The 25386-nt window shown below is 42.0% G+C and overlaps 1 protein-coding gene across 15 annotated transcripts in view; it reads right to left on the bottom strand.

Annotated features, from left to right (window-relative positions):
* DMD (dystrophin) overlaps positions 1–25386 on the bottom strand; it is a 1006777-nt gene that overhangs the window by 138194 nt on the left and 843197 nt on the right. For all 15 annotated transcript variants that reach the window (XM_035114386.3, XM_035114388.3, XM_035114384.3 and 12 more), the window contains one exon: positions 1874–1952. In XM_035114386.3, coding sequence (XP_034970277.3) covers positions 1874–1952 — 79 coding nt within the window. The remainder of the gene's footprint in view (positions 1–1873; positions 1953–25386) is intronic.

Genomic DNA, 25386 nt, shown 5'->3' on the forward strand with positions numbered 1-25386 from the left:
CTGTGGTTAAACCACTGAGCCTAGGGCTTGCTGATCAGAAGGTCGGCGGTTCGAATCCCTGTGACGGGGTGAGCTCCCGTTGCTTGCTCCCAGCTCCTGCCAACCTAGCAGTTCGAAAGCATGTCAAAATGCAAGTAGATAAATAGGAACCGCTACAGCGGGAAGGTAAACGGCGTTTCCATGTGCTGCTCTGGTTTGCCAGAAGCGGCTTTGTCATGCTGGCCACATGACCTGGAAGCTATACGCCGGCTCCCTCGGCCAATAATGCGAGATGAGCGCGCAACCCCAGAGTCGGTCACGACTGGACCTAATGGTCAGGGGTCCCTTTACCTTTACCTTTAATATATATGTGTAAATAAACCATATATTTTAAAGACATCACTGTCTCTGTTGTGCCTCATTTTCCAAAAGCAAACACAGACCCTGCGTAAAGCGTGCCTGGAAGTTCTGTACTGTACTGCTGTTGAGATTGGGGTGGTGTGTAGCAAGATGCATGATTTTGCAGCCAGCAAATAGAATGATAAAAACAAGCTCCAGATCCCGCAGAGGTGGTTCATGTACATATCCATAAAGATACATGGCTTAGTAACAGTTGAAAGATGTTTATGTAGCTGCTAGGGCTGCCTCTTATTCCCATAAATGAGGCTGCCTGTGTGTTCCATGTTCCTTTGGGGGAGGGGGGTTAATAGCCTTTTTGAAAATCAACTGATCACTGAACTGCCCTTTTGTATTCACTGCCCACTCACATCAAGGATAAAATTAGGCACCGTGTGCTTAGTATATATTCCATATATATATATATGTGTATATATATATATGGAGTGTGTGTGTGTGTGTGTGTGTGTGTGTGTGTATATGTGTGTAAATATGTGTGTGTGTGTGTGTATATATATATATATATATATATATATATATATATATATATATATATATATGATTTCTAATGGGTGGAAGAGCCTGAAAGCTACAAATAGCACTATCTGCCTGGCTCTCCTGTAGATTCTACATAGTCAGACAACCTGCTTTAGGAAATCCTGCACTGGAACTCCAACCCTGTGCCTGCAGTGACAACAATTTTAGAACTATCCTATGGGTCAGAATAGATAAATGATTTTCTGTTTGATTTTGATAGAACAAACTTTTTTTCCTTGTTGCACATCTCTTGAATCTTTATAGGCATGCTACCTATGCAGAAATACTACATAGTGCAGTCAAATTATCTAGCAAATATTCTTCTATAAAAGCCACACTGAAAAAAGCCACACTGGTCTCACTCTAGACCAGGCTTCCCCAAACTGCGTCCCTCCAGATGGTTTTTTTTGGCCTACAACAAATGTTGTTTGTGCAAACAAACACCAGATAAGTGTGGTAAACCTGTGTCTCTCAACTATATCATCTCAAGTAGCAGGTAGGGTTGTGCATTCCCAGGCTGAATACTCAACCATGGCAGGGAAAGTCTATACATAAAATGCCAGGAAGATGGCTAGGTTACCTACATCCCCTTTCCCTGGCATTTAATTTTCTGTACCTTGGAAATTATATTTGCACCAGGTGCCCAAAACCCAGGGACACCCTAGTCTGAAGTGGAACAGTCACTAAATAGGTTTACCACTTTATCTTGTGTTTATGAGTAGTAGGTCATAATTTTAGAGGATATTTTTTGCATTTTGTGTCAGAATTTGATGAACTTCTGAGCCAAAGTTTCAGCTCACACCGAATCTTAACTGCTGGGTTACTAAACTGTCCACAATGGCAGTTTCTAATCAAAGGCCAGACAAGAAATCCTAGCTATCACTTCTGGAAAGACTGGCTACATAACAAACTTTTAATAGTTTCTTAAGCAAGTTAGCAAAAACAAAGAACAATTACTTACTGGAAAGGAAGTGCTGAGAAGTAGGACCGAAATCTCGGTGGGCCTCATGCAACTGTCTGATACGCTCATCAATGGACACCTGCGTAGAGGGAAAATGACTCAGTGTAATAAAGGATACAATAAGGTATCTTATCTCATTATACATGATAAGCGATCTTCAGCCATCTCAACCCTTGCTTTTTCATGCAAAACCATTTGCAGTCGTTTGCGGTCATCAACAGCTATCAGTCAGTCAATCACCCATTTCCACCACCCTTCTGAGTGATCCCCCCTCCCCACCCCCACCCCTTCTCTACATAAGTGCCTGGAAACTTCCATTTCACTGTATCTGAAGAAGTGTGCATGCACACGAAAGCTCATACCAAAATAAAAACTTAGTTGGTCTTTAAGGTGCTACTGAAGGAATTTTTTTAATAAGGTATCTTGTTAAACTCCCCACCCCACCCCAATAATCCTACTATTAGATGTCAATACAGCTAATCTTACTCCTGCAACAATTTGAAATAGAAGAATTAATGCTTTATACAGGTAAAGAACATTTTGTTGGAATCGTGTACACAGTTCTATTCACACAAATCCAAATGAAGTAGATGCCACACATACATGTATAATTATGGAGTTGTGCCCATGAGGATGAAGGCCAGCTTAAATCCAACAAACTTTCCATCTTCTAGATATGATTTCTTTGCTTATCAGCATTAAAGTGACAAGTCACTTTTCTGTTGTTTGTGATGGAATATATGTACTGTAATGTTTAGAAATGGAAAATTATAAATAAGCAGTATAAGCTGAGGCAATGCCCATTTGGAAAAAGCTTAGTTAACTTTGAAATTTGCCAGGTCAGTCTGAAAACCCCAATGTAGGTTTTGTTCTGAAAGCCTCCAATAAAACAGTCTATGGAAATGAAGTTTTAATTTATGGTTTATTTAGTGTGGATCATTTTCAGTGGTGATTGGTACTCATATTTTGGGAAGGGGAATACATTTAGGCACCTTTCAGGGTAATGGGCTGGCTCTGAGGTTTGCTGTCTGAGAGATGGGGTCATAAATTGGGACAGGACCAGGCTGTAGGACCAACCTGTCTCATCTGCCTGGAGCTATGGGGTCTCAGGAAGGGGAGGGGGTGATGCAGCAAGGTCTACCTCCTTGGCTTCATGGCATGGCCTGGGAAGTAAGTAAGTTGGATAGCGGTACCTCTGTTTCCTGCAGACAGGAGTTTGGTTGCCCTAACAGCTGCAGTTTTACTTCTACCGGTATGTTGAAGTTAGTTCTGCACCGATAGCTGTTTCCCTATGTAGGTGTTTTATGGATTTAATCTTAAAGCAACACAAGTTCAACCAAGCCTTTGCCTCTTTTTTCAGTTATTAGGTCGCAAATGAAGTTTTAATATGTAGTGTATTTATTGTGGATCTTTTTCTGTGGTTATTGCTGCTCATATTATTTCGAAATAGTTTGGTTCCTAGGCTAGTACTAGTTTTGCTCATATTGTTATATTTTTCAGAAAAAGTTAGAGAAATGGTAGAGAAAAAGTCAGATAGTTACGGTGACAAAGCAATCTCTCCCCTTAAATGGCAAACAACGTTGAGTGATCATCTACAATCAGTGAATCCTACAATGAGTACTTGTGTGAAACTGGCTAGGAAACTGACAGAAAATATTATGATGGTTATGGAAATGCTGCCAAAAATTAGTAAATTTAAAATACTTCCTATTCAACCTCATTTACATGTATGATACAAACAACATTTATCTGATTACATATAGGTAAAATGAACACTGTAGAAGTATCTGAAGAAGTGTGCATGCACACGAAATCTCATACCAAAATAAAAACTTAGTTGGTCTTTAAGGTGCTGCTGGAATGAATTTTTTTATTTTGTTTCGACTACGTCAGACCAACACGGCTACCTACCTGTAATGTAGAAGTGTGTTATGTTAGATAAAAAGAAATTCCTGGATGAAAAATATATTATCAGTCCTTATAATTCTCTTATGAATCTTGTTAGCAAGCACATTTCCCTGTTCCCTGTTCAGTACTGTACTGCATACTGGAAACACTGTATTTCTTCCTAGGAATTGATGCAGAATCCTACAGTGACATTATACATTCATTTGGGAGTAGCCAACATAGTGTCCTTCAGATGTTGCGGACAACAAATCTCATAGTTCCTGAACACTGTCCCCACTGGCTGGGGCTGGCCAGATTCACAAAATCTGGGGGCACCATGTTGTCTATCCCTGCATTAATTAGTAAAGGCTGTGTGATCTGCTTTGGTTGTGTAATTGTTGCACATTGCAGTGCAGCTATCTAATTTGCCAACTTCAGACATAATCAGTGATTAGTGAACGGAAAGTGATAGATGTTTACCGTGTTTCTCATATTATAAGTCATGTCTTATATTAATTTTTTCTTCAAAAAAACACGACATGGCTTATTTTTGAGGGATGTCTTATTTTTTAATAAAGTGCACGCGGGCGCTGTTTGCCGGGCTTGTCAAGCCCAGCAAGGAGCGCCCGCCGATCTTCGGTGACAGGCGGGGATGGGGGGAGAGCGGAGAACGATCTCCGCTTCTCCCCCACCCCCGCCTGTCACACAGCACAGGGCCGAAGATCGGCGGGCGCTGTTTGCCGGGCTTGTCAAGCCCAGCAAACAGCGCCCGCCGATCTTTGGTGACAGGCGGGGGTGGGGGGAGAGCGGAGCACGATCTCCGCTTCCCCCCCACCCCCCCTGTCACACAGGACAGGTCCGAAGATCGGCGGGCGCTGTTTGCCGGGCTTGTCAAGCCCAGCAAGGAGCGCCCGCCGATCTTTGGTGACAGGTGGGGGTGGGGGGAGAGCGGAGAACGATCTCCGCTTCCCCCCCCACCCCCGCCTGTCACACAGGACAGGTCCGAAGATCGGCGGGCGCTGTTTGCCGGGCTTGTCAAGCCCAGCAAGGAGCGCCCGCCGATCTTTGGTGACAGGTGGGGGTGGGGGGAGAGCGGAGAACGATCTCCGCTTCCCCCCCCCACCCCCGCCTGTCACACAGGACAGGTCCGAAGGTCGGCGGGCGCTGTTTGCCGGGCTTGTCAAGCCCAGCAAGGAGCGCCCGCCGATCTTTGGTGACAGGCGGGGGTGGGGGGAGAGCGGAGAACGATCTCCGCTTCCCCCCCACCCCCGCCTGTCACACAGGACAGGTCCGAAGATCGGCAGGCGCTGTTTGCCGGGCTTGTCAAGCCCAGCAAACAGCGCCCGCCGATCTTCGGTGACAGGCGGGGGTGGGCGGAGAGCGGAGAACGATCTCCGCTTCCCCCCCACCCCCGCCTGTCACACAGCACAGGTCGGCGGGCGCTGTTTGCCGGGCTTGTCAAGCCCAGCTAGGAGCGCCCGCCGATCTTTGGTGACAGGCGGGGGTGGGGGGAGAGCGGAGAACGATCTCCGCTTCCCCCCCACCCCCGCCTGTCACACAGGACAGGTCCGAAGATCGGCGGGCGCTGTTTGCCGGGCTTGTCAAGCCCAGCAAGGAGCGCCCGCCGATCTTTGGTGACAGGCGGGGGTGGGGGGAGAGCGGAGCACGATCTCCGCTTCCCCCCCACCCCCGCCTGTCACACAGGACAGGTCCGAAGATCGGCGGGCGCTGTTTGCCGGGCTTGTCAAGCCCAGCAAGGAGCGCCCGCCGATCTTTGGTGACAGGCGGGGGTGGGGGGAGAGCGGAGAACGATCTCCGCTTCTCGCCCACCCCCGCCTGTCACACAGCACAGGGCCGAAGATCGGCGGGCGCTGTTTGCCGGGCTTGTCAAGCCCAGCTAGGAGCGCCCGCCGATCTTCGGTGACAGGCGGGGGTGGGCGGAGAGCAGAGAACGATCTCCGCTTCCCCCCCCACCCCCACCTGTCACACAGGACAGGTCCGAAGATCGGCGGGCGCTGTTTGCCGGGCTTGTCAAGCCCAGCAAACAGTGCCCGCCGATCTTTGGTGACAGGCGGGGGTGGGGGGAGAGCGGAGAACGATCTCCGCTTCTCCCCCACCCCCGCCTGTCACACAGCACAGGTCGGCGGGTGCTGTTTGCCGGGCTTGTCAAGCCCAGCAAGGAGCGCCCGCCGATCTTTGGTGACAGGCGGGGGTGGGCGGAGAGCGGAGAACGATCTCCGCTTCTCCCCCACCCCCGCCTGTCACACAGCACAGGTCGGCGGGCGCTGTTTGCCGGGCTTGTCAAGCCCAGCAAGGAGCGCCCGCCGATCTTTGGTGACAGGCGGGGGTGGGGGGAGAGCGGAGAACGATCTCCGCTTCTCGCCCACCCCCGCCTGTCACACAGCACAGGGCCGAAGATCGGCGGGCGCTGTTTGCCGGGCTTGTCAAGCCCAGCTAGGAGCGCCCGCCGATCTTCGGTGACAGGCGGGGGTGGGCGGAGAGCAGAGAACGATCTCCGCTTCCCCCCCACCCCCGCCTGTCACACAGGACAGGTCCGAAGATCGGCGGGCGCTGTTTGCCGGGCTTGTCAAGCCCAGCAAACAGCGCCCGCCGATCTTTGGTGACAGGCGGGGGTGGGGGGAGAGCGGAGAACGATCTCCGCTTCCCCCCCCCACCCCCGCCTGTCACACAGGACAGGTCCGAAGATCGGCGGGCGCTGTTTGCCGGGCTTGTCAAGCCCAGCAAGGAGCGCCCGCCGATCTTTGGTGACAGGCGGGGGTGGGGGGAGAGCGGAGAACGATCTCCGCTTCCCCCCACCCCTGCCTGTCACACAGCACAGGTCCGAAGATCGGCGGGCGCTGTTTGCCGGGCTTGTCAAGCCCAGCAAGGAGCGCCCTCCGATCTTCGGCTCTGTCCCCCGATGCGCGACGGCTCGGGGAAGCAGGCAGGGAGCTCCTGCTGGGTCCCGCGCCTTCGCCTCTCGCTCGGTCGGGGCTACACGACATGGCTTATTTTCGGGGTATGTCTTATTTTTCACCAACCCTTAGAAATCCTGTCATGGCTTATTTTTTGGGGATGCCTTAAAATATGAGAAACACGGTATCAAAATAGAATGAGAGTCAAATACTGTATTGAATGAGAAATTGAAAACAATTCCAACTTTCATAATTGAATACAATAACTTGTATTGCCTTTTAAAGACCTTATCTATTCGCAAAAACCTCCTTTAGATTCTACAGTTTTGTCTATTACTTTAGATTCTACAGTTTTCTATACCCCACATCACTTCAAAAATGCCTTTCCTTTCCCAATGTATTATTTTCTTTTGTTTTTTCCATGTTTCATCCTTTCCAATATGGCTTCTGCTGTCACCATGCAACTGAAATTGTTCTTAATGTTGCTAATGATCTTTTAGCTACATCTCATGACAATTTAACTATTCACTTCTTACTCTTTGATCCTTTTTAAAGCTTTTGATACTGTTGACCCCTCTATTATTCTTGTCTCTTTGTACTTTCCATGTTTTCATGGGCATATTCTTTCATGGATTTGATGCTATCTCTACACCAGCTGTTGGTGTTAATGACTCCCTTTCCACTCTTTCTGTTGGGGTTCCTTACAGTTCTATTCTCAGCCTCTTCTATTTTTATATTTATGCTTCTTTCAAGCATTATTTATTCATTCTACTTGAGTTACCTTGGTTTTTTCCTAATGACCTTTACTTTTATTCTTCTTTCTCATCTGACCTTGTTCAGCTAATATTCCTTCCGATTTAACTATTTCATTATGAATGTCTTCTTACTATCTCAAACACAGGTAGGTAGCCGTGTTGGTCTGAGTCGAAACAAAATTTAAAAATTCCTTCAGTAGCACCTTAAAGACCAACTAAGTTTTTATTTTGGTATGAGCTTTCGTGTGCATGCACACATGCACACGAAAGCTCATACCAAAATAAAAACTTAATTGGTCTTTAAGGTGCTACTGAAAGAATTTTTAAATTTTATCTCAAACACATCTCTCAAAAACCAATTTTCAGGTTGGTCATCAGTTTCTCATTTTCTTCACATTTATATTATGCTGTTATTATCTGAAATATTTGTTGATTTTTATCCTTTTATTGTAGCCACTGTGAAATCTTGTCATTTTCATTTGTTGAATATTTTAAAACTCCATTCAGTGTCCTGCTACAATTAACAATATGGCCTTTCAATGTTTGGAAGCTATGTTCGATTATACCACAAATTGCAAAAAAGAAAAGAAAAAAAAGGTTGTAGGTCTTCACTTACGATATTATAGAATATTCCTCTATATAGGGATAAGCAGTGCTTTCTTTGTCTAAAAAAATATTTAGGGGTACTCTCATGTTGACTCAAGAAAATCACCATTTTATAGTTCAAATCAGGGGAAATAAATACAGTAAGTGGACAAAAGTACAAAGATTCACAAAATGTTTAGGGGTATGCGTAGAAAAAAATGCACTGGTGATAAGGAATGTTTTTCAGATGGCTGACTTATTGTATGGGCTTGTAGTGTCATAATTTGTTAAAATTTGAAATTCTTCATTGTTTAAACTTTCTCTACTATACTGTATAATTAATAGAGTTTAGATGGGATTTTTTAATTTATATATTTTTAACAAAGGAATCTCAATCACTTCTCAAAACAAAAGGATGAAAAATCCAATAAACTGATTTCTAAAAAGTGTGGCTGATCATGAAGAATACCATTCTTGGGTATATACAACAAGTGGCATTTATAGCTAAAGACATACATTTCTGCACACATTTATATTTTCTATTCAGCTTTGAAACTTTGGATAAATGCATTACACACACTTATAAATATAAAGAAACAGACAAAATGCCTACCCTCCCACATAATAAGACGCAAACAAAGACTCTCTTTATGCTTTTACAGTAATGCAACACATTCACCCCTCCACAACCTTTATCTATGCCTTTCAGCATTTCCAGCTTTTATAATCCTGGGTGCCGCCTGTTTCCCAAAACTGAGATAATTGAATTTCATGCAGCAATTCCCAATTTTAAAAAAGATATTATGAGCAGTGAGGATGGTCAAGGAGCACATTTGAGTGTTGTATTTTTCCTGTTAGAATTTTGTTTTTTGTTTTATTCGTCAGAATACTGGAAACATGAATTTGTTAATAGGTAATTTCTGGATTATAAACAGTTGTTCCACATAACAGGTCAGATGTAGGTGTCAAATCAGCTTGGTATGTGTTGGTGGTGGCTTCTATTGCTGAATAAAGAGGAACATCAATCAACTATGAGTGCAGTGTTTCTCAAAAATTTTGATTCTTGCTCACTTCTAGAATTATAGAATCATAAAACTGTAGAGTTGGAAGGGACCAAGAGAGTAATCTACTTCAACCCCCTGCAACGCAGGAATCTTTTTGCCCAAGGTGAGGCTTGAACCCAATGACCCTGAGATTAAGAGTCTCATGCTCTACCAACTGAGCTATATGAAAGATGAAAACATCCTACCATCTGAACATCCTATCTTATGATACCCTCAACCCAGTACCAACCATCTAACACAGGGGTTCCCCAAACTAAGGCCCGGGGGCCGGATGCAGCCCAATCACCTTCTAAATCCAGCCCGCGGACGGCCTCGGAATCAGCATGTTTTTACATGAGTAGAATGTGTCCTTTTATTTAAAATGCATCTCTGGGTTATTTGTGGGGCATTCATATTTTTTCCCCAAAATATAGTCTGCCCCCCCCCACAAGGTCTGAGGGACAGTGAACCAGCCCCCTGCTGAAAAAGTTTGCTGACCCCTGATCTAACAGAAAGTATGTACAGATCATTTGAGTGGAGCAATTCATATCTAACCCCTCTTAAAACCACATACAGGAGAACACCAGATAAAGCAGCACTTTTCATAAATCAAGTGGCTGCGAGGTGTGGAAGGGGAAGCAGTCGTCACCACAAGTCCAGTGTGGATAATTCAACCCAACCTTGCCTTGGATGGTGATAGTGAAAAAAAATATCTGCCTTTACCAACTTCAAACTTTGCTCTCCCCTTTCAAGTGTTCCACTTTTCCCAAAAGACCAACTCCACATTCTGAGAAGCATTGCACTGGTGACAATAGCTGTGTACCTGAAAACATTTGCACACCTGCAAGATTAACTTAAATAATAGGTATTATACAGTTTTGCAGTCAATACTACCAGAGATAGTACTTCAGCCAATACTAATATATTACCAGTTAAAGGAACAACTAACCAAGACAACAAAAGACACACACAAAACCATTTAGATATAATTCATGCCAAATTCTTTTAACAAGGACTGCCATGATACATCATGTCAATGATCCATCTAGCCTAGCATCTTCAACAATGCTTCATATGCTGCTAGGCAGTTGACAAAAGCAGAACACAACCTTCATCCTCCTTTTGTTTGTTTGCAGCACTTGGCCGGAAGACATATACTGCCTCTGAATGTGAATGATGTATTTCTGGCTAATACAGCAAGTAGCAATCCTCTGCAATACTGAATCTTTTTCAAAACTCATTTATGCTAGTGGACATCGGAACATTCTGTAGCAGTGAATTCAAAAGATGTCACAGTGCCTGGCAAGCTACTGGAGACATTAGAATTTTAATTCTGAAGTCGGTGCATAACCTACGTGAAATAAATCCCTTCATCTATGGCAATATACCATGGTGCTCAAATGATTTAATCTGAGTGGCTTTAGAGCTTTTCACTTGGAAGGCATATAGGATTTGCTGCTCATAAGGTAGGATTAAACCATGTGCACAACCTTAGTCTTTAGCTCTTGGTTAGACCATCCCTATTTCATAATACTGATCTATAGAAAACTCATGATTTATTTTTTTAAATCCTTAGCAAATCTACACTGCCTTTGCTCTGCACATTGTCTTTCCCCTCTTCATTTTAAGAAATTGCTTTTTTATTATTTCTGGTAGATTGCTGTTTCTTGATTGCAAACAAATTAAACCAAATTACAATTTCACAAACTATTTTGAGTGATATTCATTAATTCTCTGCTATGAGGTAAAGCATTCACATGCCCACACATTTCTGCTACTTTGTTCGAATCTTCCTTCCACAGGAACTGAAATCCCATTATTTATTTTATTTGTTTTTTACATTTTTATACCTCCCTTCACCTGAAGATCACAGGGCACTTTACAACATAAATCACAAGATATTGGATTATTTCTCTTGGGGGGGGGGATCCCTTTAGTTTTTCATTCAATATGATAACATGTTTAAAATATAAGCAAAGAATATAATATTGTGGCTGCACATCCATCAGGTTCTTGATTAAGATTTGGAATTATTTTATTTATTTAATATTAATAGCAACTATCAGTAGTTCAAGGGGACTTACATTTTGCTGAAGTTTAAACATTTACATTTAAGCTTTTATTCTGTAAATCATTAGTCACATAAAATATGTCACCAGCCGAGAATTCTATGAGGTCAAACTAATGCTTCATTTCTAAGGGCATTGGAGAGCACTAATTACATAGTAATGCCATTTGCTTTTTAAACACATGAACATTATGAAGGATGGGGAGGAGAGACAGACATCAGTGAGAACTTTCAAATCAGGCAAAGAAGCTAACACAAAGCACTTGGAAGCTCCTGAGCAACTACGGCTGACAGAATAGAATTATTATGATTATTTTGAAAAGTCGCTCAAGCAATTAATTTAAAGCACTTATATTAAAGCATTACATTCACATGACAATCCAATGCATGTAGAAGTAAGTCCTATTGCAGGAATCCCCAAACTCGGCCCTCCAGCTGTTTTGGGACTACAATGCCCATCATCCCTGACCACTGGTCATGTTAGCTAGGGATGATGGGAGTTGTAGTCCCAAAACAGCTGGAGGGCCGAGTTTGGGGATCCCTGTCCTATTGTGTTCAAAAAGGCTTACTCCCAAGTAAGTGTGCCTGGGCCTGCATTCTTAGTGTATCTATATTTTTGTTATGTCAAAAGAGAGTCAGTATTTACAACCATGCAGACATGATATTATTTAATAAAACAGTCCCCTTCTACCGGTACTACTCAACCCAGCCACATTCACAGCATTCCCAAAGCTCTCTTAGCTTCACCCAAGAATGCGAGCTCCTGCGAAATCCTCTAGAACAGTGGTTCTCAAACTTTTTTCTCTGGGCCAAACTTTCAGAATAAAAATTTGCTCGCACCACACCCAGTTTTTTATTGATAAGAAATACATTGGAAAACAGAAACAACACCTAGCAGTGCTTGATTTATAACACAGAGCATGGAAAATCTAGAAAGTGTAAAACAATGCAGCTACATAAGAACATGAAATGTTCCCAAAATATAATAATGATTGTTCTCTAACCTTCCTGCCACACTTGCCACATTCTCCTGCACACCAGTATGGCACACCACACCCTGCTGTAGAATGTTACTCAAGAGTCCTCACATCACCTGAAAAGCTTCTTTTCTTCTCGTTGAGCTTACAGCTATCAACTGCAACCTGTACGATGCTGTTCTTTACACATATATATAAAAAACCCAGTTGCTCTCCTTTTCCTGAATATCTTCTGATTAGACTGGAAGAATCTTGCCACTTAACAGAGAGCACAAGAAAGTCTTCTGCCAAAATGCAGTGTTAACAGCTCCTCACTCTATGGGAAGTGGAGTACTGGATAACAATAATAATTTGATGTTGTTGTTGTTGTTATTTATACCCCACCTGTCACGGTCCGGTTGCCGGGCGGTTGAAGCCCTGGCTGAGGATGTCAGGACCAGAGGCAAGATGGTGGTGTAGAAGCAGAAGCAGGTGCAGGGCTGAGGGTCCAGCAGTAGGCAGTCACATGGTCAGGGAGCAAGGCAGAGGCGAAGGTCTGGGAGTCAAGGAGCAAGGTGTTGGCAAGGCAAAGGTCCAAGGGTCGAGGAGCAAGGCGTCAGCAAGGCGAAGGTCCAAGGGTCGGGGATCAAGGCGTTGGCAAGGCAAGGGTCCAAGGAGCAAGGCGTTGGCAAGGCAAGGGTCCAAGGGTTGAGGATCAAGGCGTTGGCAAGGCAAGGGTCCAAGGAGCAAGAAGCAAGGGACCAGATGCAACCAGGCAGGGAAAGCGTTGCTGTGGCAAAGAGCTGAAGGGAAATGCTGAGCTTTTATCCTTCCCAGCTCCTGCCACCAGGTGCAGTGAAGTATCAAGTGGCCTCACCTGAGTGGCCACTCCTTGCCTCTCCAACACAAGCTGAGGCCTCACCTGAGTGGCCACTCCTTGCTTCTCCAGCACAAGCTGAGGCAGGGCCCAGTCCTGCAAAGCACTACAGGCCCCAGAGCCTGACTCCTGCCCATACTCCTGACACCGCCCATCTGGCTGGGTTTCCCCAGCCACTCTGGGCAGCTTCCAAAAGAATATTAAAATACAACAGTCTATTAAACATTAAAAGCTTCCCTAAACAGGGCTGCCTTCAGACAAGTGGTGGAATGATGGGAGTAACTGAAATAATTTCACACATGGTGTTTTAATGTTTAAATCTATTTTTGTTTACCTTAATTTGCATAGGAAATCATATCCTAAAACTCACAATGAGATTTTATACATAACCTTATCTTTTCTTACTCCTCAGGTGAAAATGGATGTAAAACATAATACAAATTCAGGAAACACAATAAAGCTTTCGGTATAAAAGTTGAGAAAAAAATGTAGAGAGCAAGCAGCCTGACTTAAACCTCTTGGTTCAGTCCTGTTCTGTTACCATCACTGGGAATTTTATCACAGATTACTACGGTGCATAACCAAATGCTGTTTTCTTCAAATATTTGTTGAATAATCCTTATGTGAAACAATCACCTTCATAAAGATTATTCACACAGGGACACTAAGCCATTTAACCCTTTAGTGAACCACTCCGAGATCTTATAATGAAGGGTGGTAAATAAATCTAGGTGGTATTATTATTATTATTATTATTATTATTATTATTATTATTATTATTATTATATTAATTTTGTTGATCTCAGTCCTCTTTAGGCATTATGTATCCTGGGGCAGTGGTGGGGAAAATGGCTAGCTCTACACACCTCCACCGCCAACTCATTGAAGATGATGGTGTAGAGCAGGGGTCAGCAAACTTTTTCAGCAGGGGGCCGGTCCACTGTCCCTCAAACCTTGTGGGGGTGGTGGACTATATTTTTGGGGGGGAAATGAACAAATTCCTATGCCCCACAAATAACCCAGAGATGCATTTTAAATAAAAGGACACATTCTACTCATGTAAAAACATGCTGATTCCCGGACCGTCCGCGGGCCGGATTTAGAAGGTGATTGGGCCGCATCCGGCCCCCGGGCCTTAGTTTGGTGACCCCTGGTGCAGAGTAAGAAGTCTTTCCTATTCATAAAGGCTCCCCACACCATTTGGAAATTTTGTACCCTGCTTCCTCCTGTCTTGTGGTAACTTTGCAGGATTCATAGTGCCCAAAGCAAGCTCTGGAAATGTGGGGAATGTAAATAAAAAAGTTTCAAGCTAAAGCATCTCAGGAGAGATTTACTTTGAGGATCCATCAAGGTTTAAGCATGCATCTGTAAGTGTGAGTTGCTAACTGGAAGCTGCACATCACAGCTGTGTGGATGACTGTGTGTGGTTTGATTATAAATAACCTAAAGTTTACTGCACTCATCATTAGTGTGCTTCTATATGGGTCAGTCTCTTTGGTCACCATGATCACTGGCGGAGGAAGAGGAGTGCAGGGGGAGCGCACCGCCCCTGGCAGCGCAATCCCGGTAGGGTGCCATTGCGGCTGCCCCTGCCCCCCATGCTGGGTGTCACGGCCCTGCAGGGGGCATGCCCCGTCCCCAGGACGCGTGCCACACCTCTGCAGGCGGCATGCCCCACCCTCCAGAACATACGCCATGCCCCCGGGATGTGCACCAGCCCCGCCCCTGCCTGCTATCCGCCCCTGGTGCCGGAGCATGAAACTCCGCCATTGACCATGATTTAAACTATCATGCCAGCCCTCTTACATATAACTCAAATCACAGGAACAAACTTTGTGCTTTTTAAATAAGTGTACATATTAAGTGTACATATTACTAAGAAGAAGAAAACATTTGTGGGGTAGTTATCTGGAGTATGCTCCCAACACAGATTGAGGTCCCAGGCCAGTTTCCTGCTGAAGATGTCCCCTTTTGCTGCTATTCACCATCAAACCCTCTCTCAGCACCTTGATCTATATCTCTGAACAGTGGCTACACACATGGGCTCTGTTTAGCTGAACATGTGAACAGAGCAAAGACCACTGCCACCAGTTGGCATTATCCTTTTCCCAGGACTTTCATATCACCAGATCTGTCAGATAAACACGGCTAATGTTTCAGCATCCTATCTGTCAGTTCCTGCTATTAACGGACTCTTCATGCACAAATAAGCAATGATTCAAGTATGCCATGAACAAGTGAAGGACATCAGTCAGACCATCAGTCAGACCAGCAAGAAAGGCACTTAATAGCAAAATGCCATAGTAAGTTGGGTGTTACACACTGACCCATACAAATATTTCCAAGCCAAGCAAGCAACTCTACTCTTTATCTTTACTACCACCATTTTCTTTTTGGTCTTTGGTATTTCCTTCCTTGCATCTATTGGTCTGTCTGTTCTGAATGTTCGGATTTTTTTAAAAAAATAGAAACTAATGATGAGCCTCACAGAAAATAAACCGAATACCAAAACATTAAAACACCCTAAACTTTATTTTGAGGCATTCCAAAATCAAATCAACAGCTATAAATCAAGCTGAAGCCCCTGACATGAAATGAAGGGTTTCATCTTATATGGAACCAGTCTTTCTATTGCTGTACAGCACTGCTGCATATAAATTTTTCATTGCAAGTCATTTATCTCTGAAGCCTGCCTTCTCTTGTCTCAGTTGCATTGCGGCAGATGCCACCATTCCAGTTCATGCCTCCAACACAACTAGACCAGTGACTGAAGAAATACCAGTAAATCAATCAGCACAACTAATTTTAAAAAGTCATCGGCAATAGTTGGTGGTATGGAGTATTTTTATTTTTGTCCAGGTTCGAGAACTTCAGAAGAGACCTACTGGATCAGGCCAAAGACCCATCTAGTCCAGCCCCCTTACAGTGGCCAACCAGATGCCTATGGGAAATCTGTAAGCAGGATATGAGTTCCAACAGCACTCTCTCCACTAGTGAGTCCCAATGACTAGTATTCAGAGGCATACTGTCTCTACCAGTGGAGGTAGAACGTAGTTTTCCATTTTTAGAAATGGAAAAGAAAGGCTTTTCAGATTATAGGAATTCAAATATCTAAAAACAAATAACCTTTTAACATGATTTACCTTTCTGTGCTAAATATTAACAAATTTTAGATGAGTCCCAAGGTACAACTAAGTGTAAGCGTTTCACATTGACCCTTAATATTCACAGAAACAGGTTCTGTAATCTGATAAACTCCTTTGTGCACCATCTTTAATAAATACAATAGGTAAGAAAGCATGAATCACAAGCAACAGCAACGTTACACTGAATCACTTCTAGTTCCAGCATATTCAGTGCTATCCTTCAACAAACTGCTTCAGCAAGGCAAATCCATGAAGCTATAACCTCTCTATTTTTATAGAGAAGTGCAATGTAGTATGACTAAACCAATATTAGCACACTTAATGCATGATTTAAGCATAACTGAGTAACTACATTAAGGAGACTCACTGCTGTTGTGTGATGAAGTGTAAAGAAAAAGAAAATAGTTTCTCATTTGTGCAAATATTTACTTTCAGTAGCATTCAGAATTTATATCCTTTAATGTATCAATTTTGCTCTTGTTTAGATGTTAAAGATGGCAACTCACATATTTAACTATCCATTTTCACATTTTTCACATTTATTTGAAACACTTTTATACTGCCCTTCATTGAAATTTTGGGAACAGTTTATAACACATAACTATGAAACAGGACATTAAAATCCAATAAATACAGTAAAAGGAGCAACAATGAGAAGTAAATGATCAGCAAAGGTGTAGGTGAACAAATACATTTTCAGGAGCCGCTGAACACTCAGCAGAGTTGCTGCTTGCTTTAAGTTAGGAGGGAAATTACAAGCTAGTTGCCACAAAATAAACGTTCCTGCCCTGGTGGCAACCAGATGGACTTTGGTGGGCTGTGGAACAATGAGAGCCCCATCCTGACACCTCAACAGCTGGGCAGATCTCTGGGCAGATCTCCATGCAGCAAGATTTCATCCTGTGGGTTGCTTAATAGAAGCAAATGTTTACAGTCAGAATAGGAGAGAGGATGTAGAGTGCACTCTTACGGGTTTCAGATTTTGGAAGGCCCTTGGGCAAGAAAAACCACATGGCCCCCATCCCATAGTGATTGTTGTTCCTCGCCATTATCAACAGCTCCTCCTCCTCATTGCTACCACTTGATAGCTTTCCTGCTGGAGAATCATAGCTGTCAAGTTTTCCCTTTACTCGCGAGGAATCCTATTCGGCATAAGGGAATTTCCCTTTAAAAAAGGGAGAACTTGACAGCTATGTGGAGAATCATTGAGCAAGCAGGCAGCAGTATCTACTGATTCTTCTTTGACTGTTGCTCCACCACAATGTGGGCTAGAGCAAGAGGTAGATAAGCAAGTAGGCTGCAGTAGTGAAAAGTCAAAGGCTCTTGTCAGTTGCCTCCCTGCTGGATTGGGGGCTCTTAGCAGATGCCTGACAGTGGTGACCCTTGACACTGTAGCATACAAGTCTGAAGCTCTGAACTATGACTCATGCATAAAGTGGAAAGCATGGTTTGTCTGTTTCATTTGATCAGCTCAATGTAGTTATTCACTTACACCAATTCCAATGTCAGATGGACAATTAAACCCTAGCATAAAAAACCATGCAATGACTAAACTCTCTCTAAAATTAAAGTGTAGATTATTCCTTCTCATCCTTATCTCATTGACCTCCTTTCCATGGTACTAAACAGCTAGCTCCCCATCTCCATCAACACATTTGGTAGGGAGCTGGGAAATACCCACAACTATACATACAAGTTCATTAATATAAAATACATATTTGCTCCCAAAGCTCATCTACTTCTATATCTCACTTATGATAGAATGGCTTGTAGAAATGTTCTAAAAAGTATAAAATCTCCTGATATTGCCCCAAGAGACTAAGTTGTAAACATATGCATGTCATACACAAACTTGAGTCAATAAAGTCTCAGTTGTTCAATATGAACAGATTTCTGCAGAATGTCCCATGATTTACAGAATAAACATTCCAGAAATGTTCAAAAGTTGACCTTTGATAGAGGTCATAAATCATATCCCCCTGTCCATAGCAACCCTTGGTTGCTATGGTTTTCATACCACTGGGCTCTGTGGATCATCAAAACCTAATACTTTATACATTTCAACATTAAGATACTTATCATAAGGAAGGGTGCACAATAGGGTGTTTGGGTGTCCCCCTCCCCAGCTTCCTGTCTGGGAAAAAAATCCAATACCTCTTTCATTTAAAAACCCTACTATATGTCAACAGTTCAATGCTAACATCATTTTTAGATTGCATATTCACAATCTACTATTCACCAACAGCTATTACGGTATGTTATTCAAGTTTTACAGACAGGGAAGTGAGAATAAGGCAGAACAACTCAAAGCCACTCACAGGATCCATGCTTGAAATGGTCTAACTCTCAAACTCCACAGGACCACCAACAGTGCAAGCCGCATCCCTCTTAACTGTCATTTAAAAACACGGAGTAAAGTCAATATTGGCTCAGCATTGGCTTCAGGGCTTCAGGAGAGCATGGTTTTCAGAAATAAATATTTGTTATACGTTGATTAAAGAAACAGCATTTCCAATTTGCTCAGGGGCTTGGTTTGCTATAATAATTGCCTTGACATGCTAGAATGAGTTAGTAGCCAGAGGGCAGGTGAGATAGTGTAAACAAAACTCATACCCTAAGTGAGTATGGAAATTTGTGTGTGTGTGTGTGGCAGGACTGAGCCAAATGAATTCACTTATTCTTCAAACTTGAATACTTAGTGACTTCTCTGAAAAGACTGTGGTCTCAATGTTTTTGCTGCTCTGCTTTTGATTTGGTTATTAAATTCTGGAAACAAGGTGAATAAAACAAAAGCCACAATGACATGATTCAAAATATGTGAAAGAAGGAATTATCACAGTATCACAGTATGCTCACGTTTTCCTCTAAATGTCATGTGAGATTACAGAGGTCATCTCATTCAAATGCACTAACATGCATGCATGAATTTAGAGGCACTATCTGATTATTAACTGAGAAGTCACAATAGAGATGGCAAAATGCATTTGCTTTCAGAAAGTTCACAAAAGGGAAAGTCATTACTGTATGTGTCAGTAAGGTACTCATGGAAGATTTGTTCAGATAACCATCTTGACATTACCTGGCTGAATTGCCTAATGATGCAACTTTACTAAGAAATCATAGTGACAGAAAAGTATAAGGACACCTCTTTCCCAGTATACCTTTTACCACAACACCATGGAATTAATAGATTTTTCAGCCATTTGGGCAAAAGTAAGGAGCCTACCCATGTTGAGGGAGTGTTACCGTATAACACATTCTGCCCATACTTCCCATCCCAGAACCCCCTCAAATCTAACAATAAATTAGACATTAAGGCCAAATGGAGAAATTTCCTTCATATGTTATCCAGTCCGCACAATTGTTATTGTCTTCAAGCTGGAAGATAATTATCACAATAAACTGTGCAAATGTTATGGCCAACATGTGGACTTAGAGGTAATGCAGGCATATTTGGTCAGGGGCAGAAAGAATTTGGCCCTTTTACCCATGAGGCCTTGCACACTTCAAGTCATGTATGGAAAGAGCTCAAAGAACATTACCAATGCTTCTAATTGTTTCACTGAACAATCACTGATAAATAAATGTGCGGAAGGTTATAACAGAGCAGATGCACTTTTAAAATCAAATTCAATTACAACTATTCTATAGTTTGATGCCAACAAAAGTTGCAGAAAAGATCAATCAGCATGATTAATGAATAAAAGCAACTTCCTTGCAAGGAAAGGCTAAAATATGTAGGCTTTTTGCATGTAGAAGAACCATGATTAAGACTAGGGAACCAGGAAACTAGGGAGAAGGCCTTCTTGGTAGTGGCGCCCTCCCTGTAGAACGCCCTCCCTTCAGATGTCAAGGAGATAAAGAACTGCATAACTTTTAGAAGACATCTGAAGGCAGCCCTGTATTGGGAAGTTTCTAATGTTTGATATTTTACTATGTTTTATATATGCTGTAAGCCACCCAGAGTGGCTGGGGAAACCCAGCCAGATGGGTGGGATATAACAACAACAACAACAACAACAACAACAACAGCAACGGAACATACTAGAGGTTGGTAATATTAAGAATAGTGTGGAGAACGTTGATAATATAGTTATTTTCCCTTCTAATAATTCTAAAATCAGAAGAAACTGATAAATTTGATTGTAAAGGAAGTTCTTCATACAGTGCATAATCAACTCATGGAATTCACTGTTTAAATTGGATGGTATTCAACAGTGATGGTGATGGTGATGATGCTTCTCTGAGTGAATCTACTGAAATTAATGGACCTAACCTAGTCATGTTCATTAACTTCAGTGGGCATGTGCTGAATAAAACTTAGTTAAATTTCACCCATTGTGACCAACTGCTTGTGTGGCCTTACAAGTGGATTATAGGAAATCATGGAGAATAAGGTTGCAGCACTACACATACTTACTTACATGGGAGTAAGTCCCCCTAACCTTAGTGGGACTTATTAAGTAGTCATGCCTAGGACTGCACTGTAACTCTATCCACGGCTATTACCCATCACAGCTAAACGAAACATTTGTGTTAGAGGGACTGGACCTCAGAATACCAGTTGTGCAGGGGCAAAAAGCCCCTGGCCCTTTCAGAAAAACTATGAAGAAAAATTGATCTGTATAAATTGTTTAACATGTAGCAAAATAGTTTTAAAAAACACTCTTTTTATCATAACAAATAAAGAATGAAGGGAGGAATTAAATGTTATGCTAAAGCAATTGTTCCATCGGGGCAAGCATTTCAGCTTGCCAGATGGAACTATTCTCCCCACGTTGTTCTGGGGGTTTGCTTGGCCCCCCCCCTCCAGCAAACTGCAAGGTGCGCTGGAGGATGAAAAGGGGCAAAACCCCACTTGCTCAGGGTTTCTTCTGATGGGATTCATTAATTGAATCACATCCAAATATACATTATTTGAATAATGTGTTTACTACATCATCAGGTTGAAAATAATAATCAAGGGAATTTTATACAATTCAATGACAGCATTATGCATCTTTATTTAAAAACAATTACCAAGAAAACAGATGGTGTGTATTTGGAATAGAAGGCTTCAAAGGGACTTCATGGAATTTAGATTTCTTTTTCATCACTGTGTCAGGTGTCGAAACAATATGTGACATTTCTTTACTGATGGTAGCCCTTCTTTTCACTATTCCAAATAACTTTCACTAGCTTTAAATAAAAATCTGAAAGAATAGTATGCAGATACAAAAATGGCATGTTTGGATATATTCATTAGATGTATACTATGTTTGGTGTTGCTTTTGTATCTAATTTAAAATTATCTTCCCTCAACTTGTATGTTGATAGCATTTTGTTAAATATTTCCTGGTGCAATAAGGTTTATGGTTTTCTCCTCTCCTCATTTCACTTTTTTTTGTATAAGATTTTTCTTTTCTTTAAAAAAAAATGTCTTTCTCCTTTCTCCTGGTTGGTGATCTTTCTCATACATTTATTTATATATCCAGCTCTAATTATTACTCACCTTTCCAGTCTTCTTTAACTTTGTCTAAGATCCTTCGAAACATACCAATTTACGATGGCACACTTGTACCGTTAATAATTTACTACTAGTGTTAGATCTATGACCAGAAAGAATTTGGTTACTATTCACAATTCAGAAATAGCTGTGCAAGAGTACATATGATGCATAAGAACAGGAATGGCAACCCTCCCAGCCTCTCTAGCTCTCAGGACTTTCCTTAGGCCACACACCCTGCACAGTCACACCCCTCCCCTACTTTGCACTTTATTTGAGTGCTTTTGCTTGGCTGGAATGTGTCTTGAACTCTGATAATACTTCTTGCTTTCCTAGATAAGAGGGATGTATGAGATTATGCAAGTAGAATGGAACTTCTGGAATTAAGCTTCCTTTTTGCCAGGTAAGCCCTTCCACAACACCTCTTCCACACATAGGAGGACACTTTTGCATTTCAACGCACTGCAGCAGCCAAAGTACAAGAAGTAGAAAACTTTATATATACAGTGGTACCTCGGGTTACAAACGCTTCAGGTTACAGACTCCACTAACCCAGAAGTACCATAGTACCTCGGGTTAAGAACTTTACTTCAGGATAAGAACAGAAATCACATGGCGGCAGCGGGAAGCCCCATTAGCTAAAGTGGTACCTCAGGTTAAGAACACTTTCAGGTTAAGAATGGACCTCCGGAACGAATTAAGTTCTTAACCAGAGGTACCACTCTGTGTCTGTGTGTGTGTGTGTGTGTGTGTGTAGCTTAGTTGTATTCTTTTATTTATTTCAATAATTTCTTAACAAATTCATCTGCCTATTAAAGCTTTTTATTTTATGTGCTATAGAACAGAAATCATATTATATTATGATGAAATAATACTTACTGTTATGTGCATCTCCAGAAAGAGACAGTGTAAAATGTTTTGGGTTACGCCCGGTTCACATGCAGCGCTAAGGCAAACCATGGCTAAAATGGCAGAAGCTTCATTCACTGCCTCACCCAGTCTTGCTGCACAGTTAGAGCTAATTCAAGGCTTGGCTTACCACCAGTGCTATTTGTCAAGAAAAAGAGGTGCTGGAACTCACCACAAATACCTCCCTCGTTCTCTTAGAATGGCAACAGTGCACACCTGAGAGGTGCCAGAATTGAGTTCCAGCAAGTTCCGGCTGAAAAAAAAGCTCTGCTTGGCATTATGAATGAACCATGCTATTGCTATTGGCTTACCACTCAATCCACAAGTGGTGTGTCTCAATAAGACATACAGTGAGCTCTGGGTTTCAATGTAACACTAAACAAAACCACAGCTTAGCTCTGAATAGTGCCGCCGCCACCAGACTGGAGAGGAGTGAAGCAGCCACAGTTTTGGCTGCAAGGACCCACATACTCTCTTGTTCATGCTTAGCCATGGTTTGGCTTAGCATTGCACACAAAGTGGATCAATGCCATGATAAGGGTAAAGCCACTGAAATAAATGGGACTATTGATATACCCCATTGAGACAATAATTTTCAATATGAAAAATATATATGTGAATACAAACATAAATTATTAAATAATTCATATGAATATAAATTATTCTTAGAAATACATTTGCATTGAGATTTTCAACTGTCTAGAGAAAACTGTCTCCTGGAAAACAAAGCTGTTGAAATGTTTACTTTTGCTTTTTAGATATTTCTTTTGATTCACATATTAAGCTGCAAAAAGTTTAACGTGGAGGTTGTTGGGGTTGCCAACAAATCTACTCCTAGGGAACAAATTCACCTCAGGACCAGTTTCTCCTTCAGTTTTACATTCAGTATTAGTTCAGCAGCATTGACTATGCATTGCGGGGCCACTAAGTTACAGGAATGAGGTATATCTTGAGAGTTATAATCAGTCATTTGTGTCTGCAGTACTGTTAAAAATAGAATCAATAACTTTAGCATTGTGAAGAGCACCTTCACATTTTAGTTATGATGCCAAGGGGTTGATTTTAATATAGCCATCATTTCTTGGTTTTAGGTATTTTCTAAATGGAATCTAAAAATTGTTTGAACATTGATCCCTTGTGGGATTGTTTTTCTCAGACTTAACTGCTGCATATGCAGTAGCATTCCTGTTTCCAGTTTTTATGTTATAAAGTGTTCAGGAATCTTAATAGTTAAGTGGATTTCTTGCTAAATGTTAAACATCTTCTAAGCAGGTATTCATTCTTCAGCATTACTTGACTAACTGGTCATATTTGCCTTCAAGTAATGCAAGAGAAGAACAGTTCAATTATTAATACTAAGGCCTGTTAACTGATGCAAGAGTACCATGATATAATAACCTTAGAAATCAGTAACAGTGGCAACTTTGCCCTGGTGTTAACATACTTTGCACATAGTATACATGTGAAATCTTTTATGTGTTACCATAATAATTTGTTTCTGAATGTCTTGAGTGGTAAAACAACTTTTTTATTGGCATAGTATACAAAACAATACAAATTGTCTGGCTGAAAAAGACAGCAATGCTCTTTAGTCTCACTAAATTATTATTAAAGGTAAAAGGTAAAGGGACCCCTGACCATTAGGTCCAGTCGTGACCGACTCTGGGGTTGCGCGCTCATCTCGCATTATTGGCCGAGGGAGCCGGCGTATAGCTTCCAGGTCATGTGGCCAGCATGACAAAGCCGCTTCTGGCAAACCAGAGCAGCACATGGAAACGCCGTTTACCTTCCCGCTGTAGCGGTTCCTATTTATCTACTTGCATTTTGACGTGCTTTCGAACTGCTAGGTTGGCAGGAGCTGGGACCGAGCATCGGGAGCTCACCCCGTCACAGGGATTCGAACCGCCGACCTTCTGATCAGCAAGCCCTAGGCTCAGTGGTTTAACCACAGCGCCACCTGGGTCCCAAGAAATTATTATTAAGTTTGTATAATTGTACAATTTTGCTGGAACTATCCATAGCCAGCATGTGCAAAAGCTGTAGAGGCTTGTGCAAAAGCTGTGAGAAGAAAGGATAGTCATCTTCAACCTCCTATTTTTCAACCAAGGAGTTATGATAGCTTCAGGGAGTAGCTACTGTTCTTATGAGAAAAGTAGCATGGCAATTATGTAAAGACCCAGTGTTTCCCTGACTGCAATTTATACAAAGTATATCAACTTCAGAAGGCATCTCAATAGTTTATTCTAACTAAGCAAGCATTGCAACATAAAAAAGGAAGCAAAGTAAGGAAGGGGTTGATGGCAGAGGCAACATACATTTAATATATGCACATAACTAGGAAATTAGGTTTCTTATGTAATAAAATTGGAGACAGGCAACTGCTGTTTTCATTTTTAATTGGTATTGCACATACTGTACACCTATTGTTAAAACAACCACCACCATCCCCTGTGAAATGGAATTTCTGGCTGGGAACCTCATCTAAGTTTCCAGTCTGAATGGCACAAAATAATTGGAAAACTAGTATAATGGTTGGCCTTTAATGTACAGATTATGTACAACAGGGTTAGTCAATGTGTCCCTCTGAATGTTTTGAAGTCCAACTCTCATAATCCTGATCCAGCATGGTTAATGGTCAGAGATGATGGGAAATGGACTCCACAACTTCTGAAGGGCACCATATTGGATATTCTGATGTAAAAGATGCCAAACATGCAGTTGTTATTGTAAGAAGTAATACTAAATTAGTGAGAAATTTCTAGCTGAAATGGCTTCAAATACCCATTTATGCAATGGATATTTGATATGCAGTGAGTATCTTAGACCTGGAAAGAGAAAAACAAATCATTAGGAAACTGAATAGAATATTTTTGGCATGATGGGCCTG

Source organism: Zootoca vivipara, chromosome 4 (assembly GCF_965207765.1).
Source record: "Zootoca vivipara chromosome 4, rZooViv2.hap1.1, whole genome shotgun sequence".
NCBI lineage: Eukaryota > Metazoa > Chordata > Lepidosauria > Squamata > Lacertidae > Zootoca > Zootoca vivipara.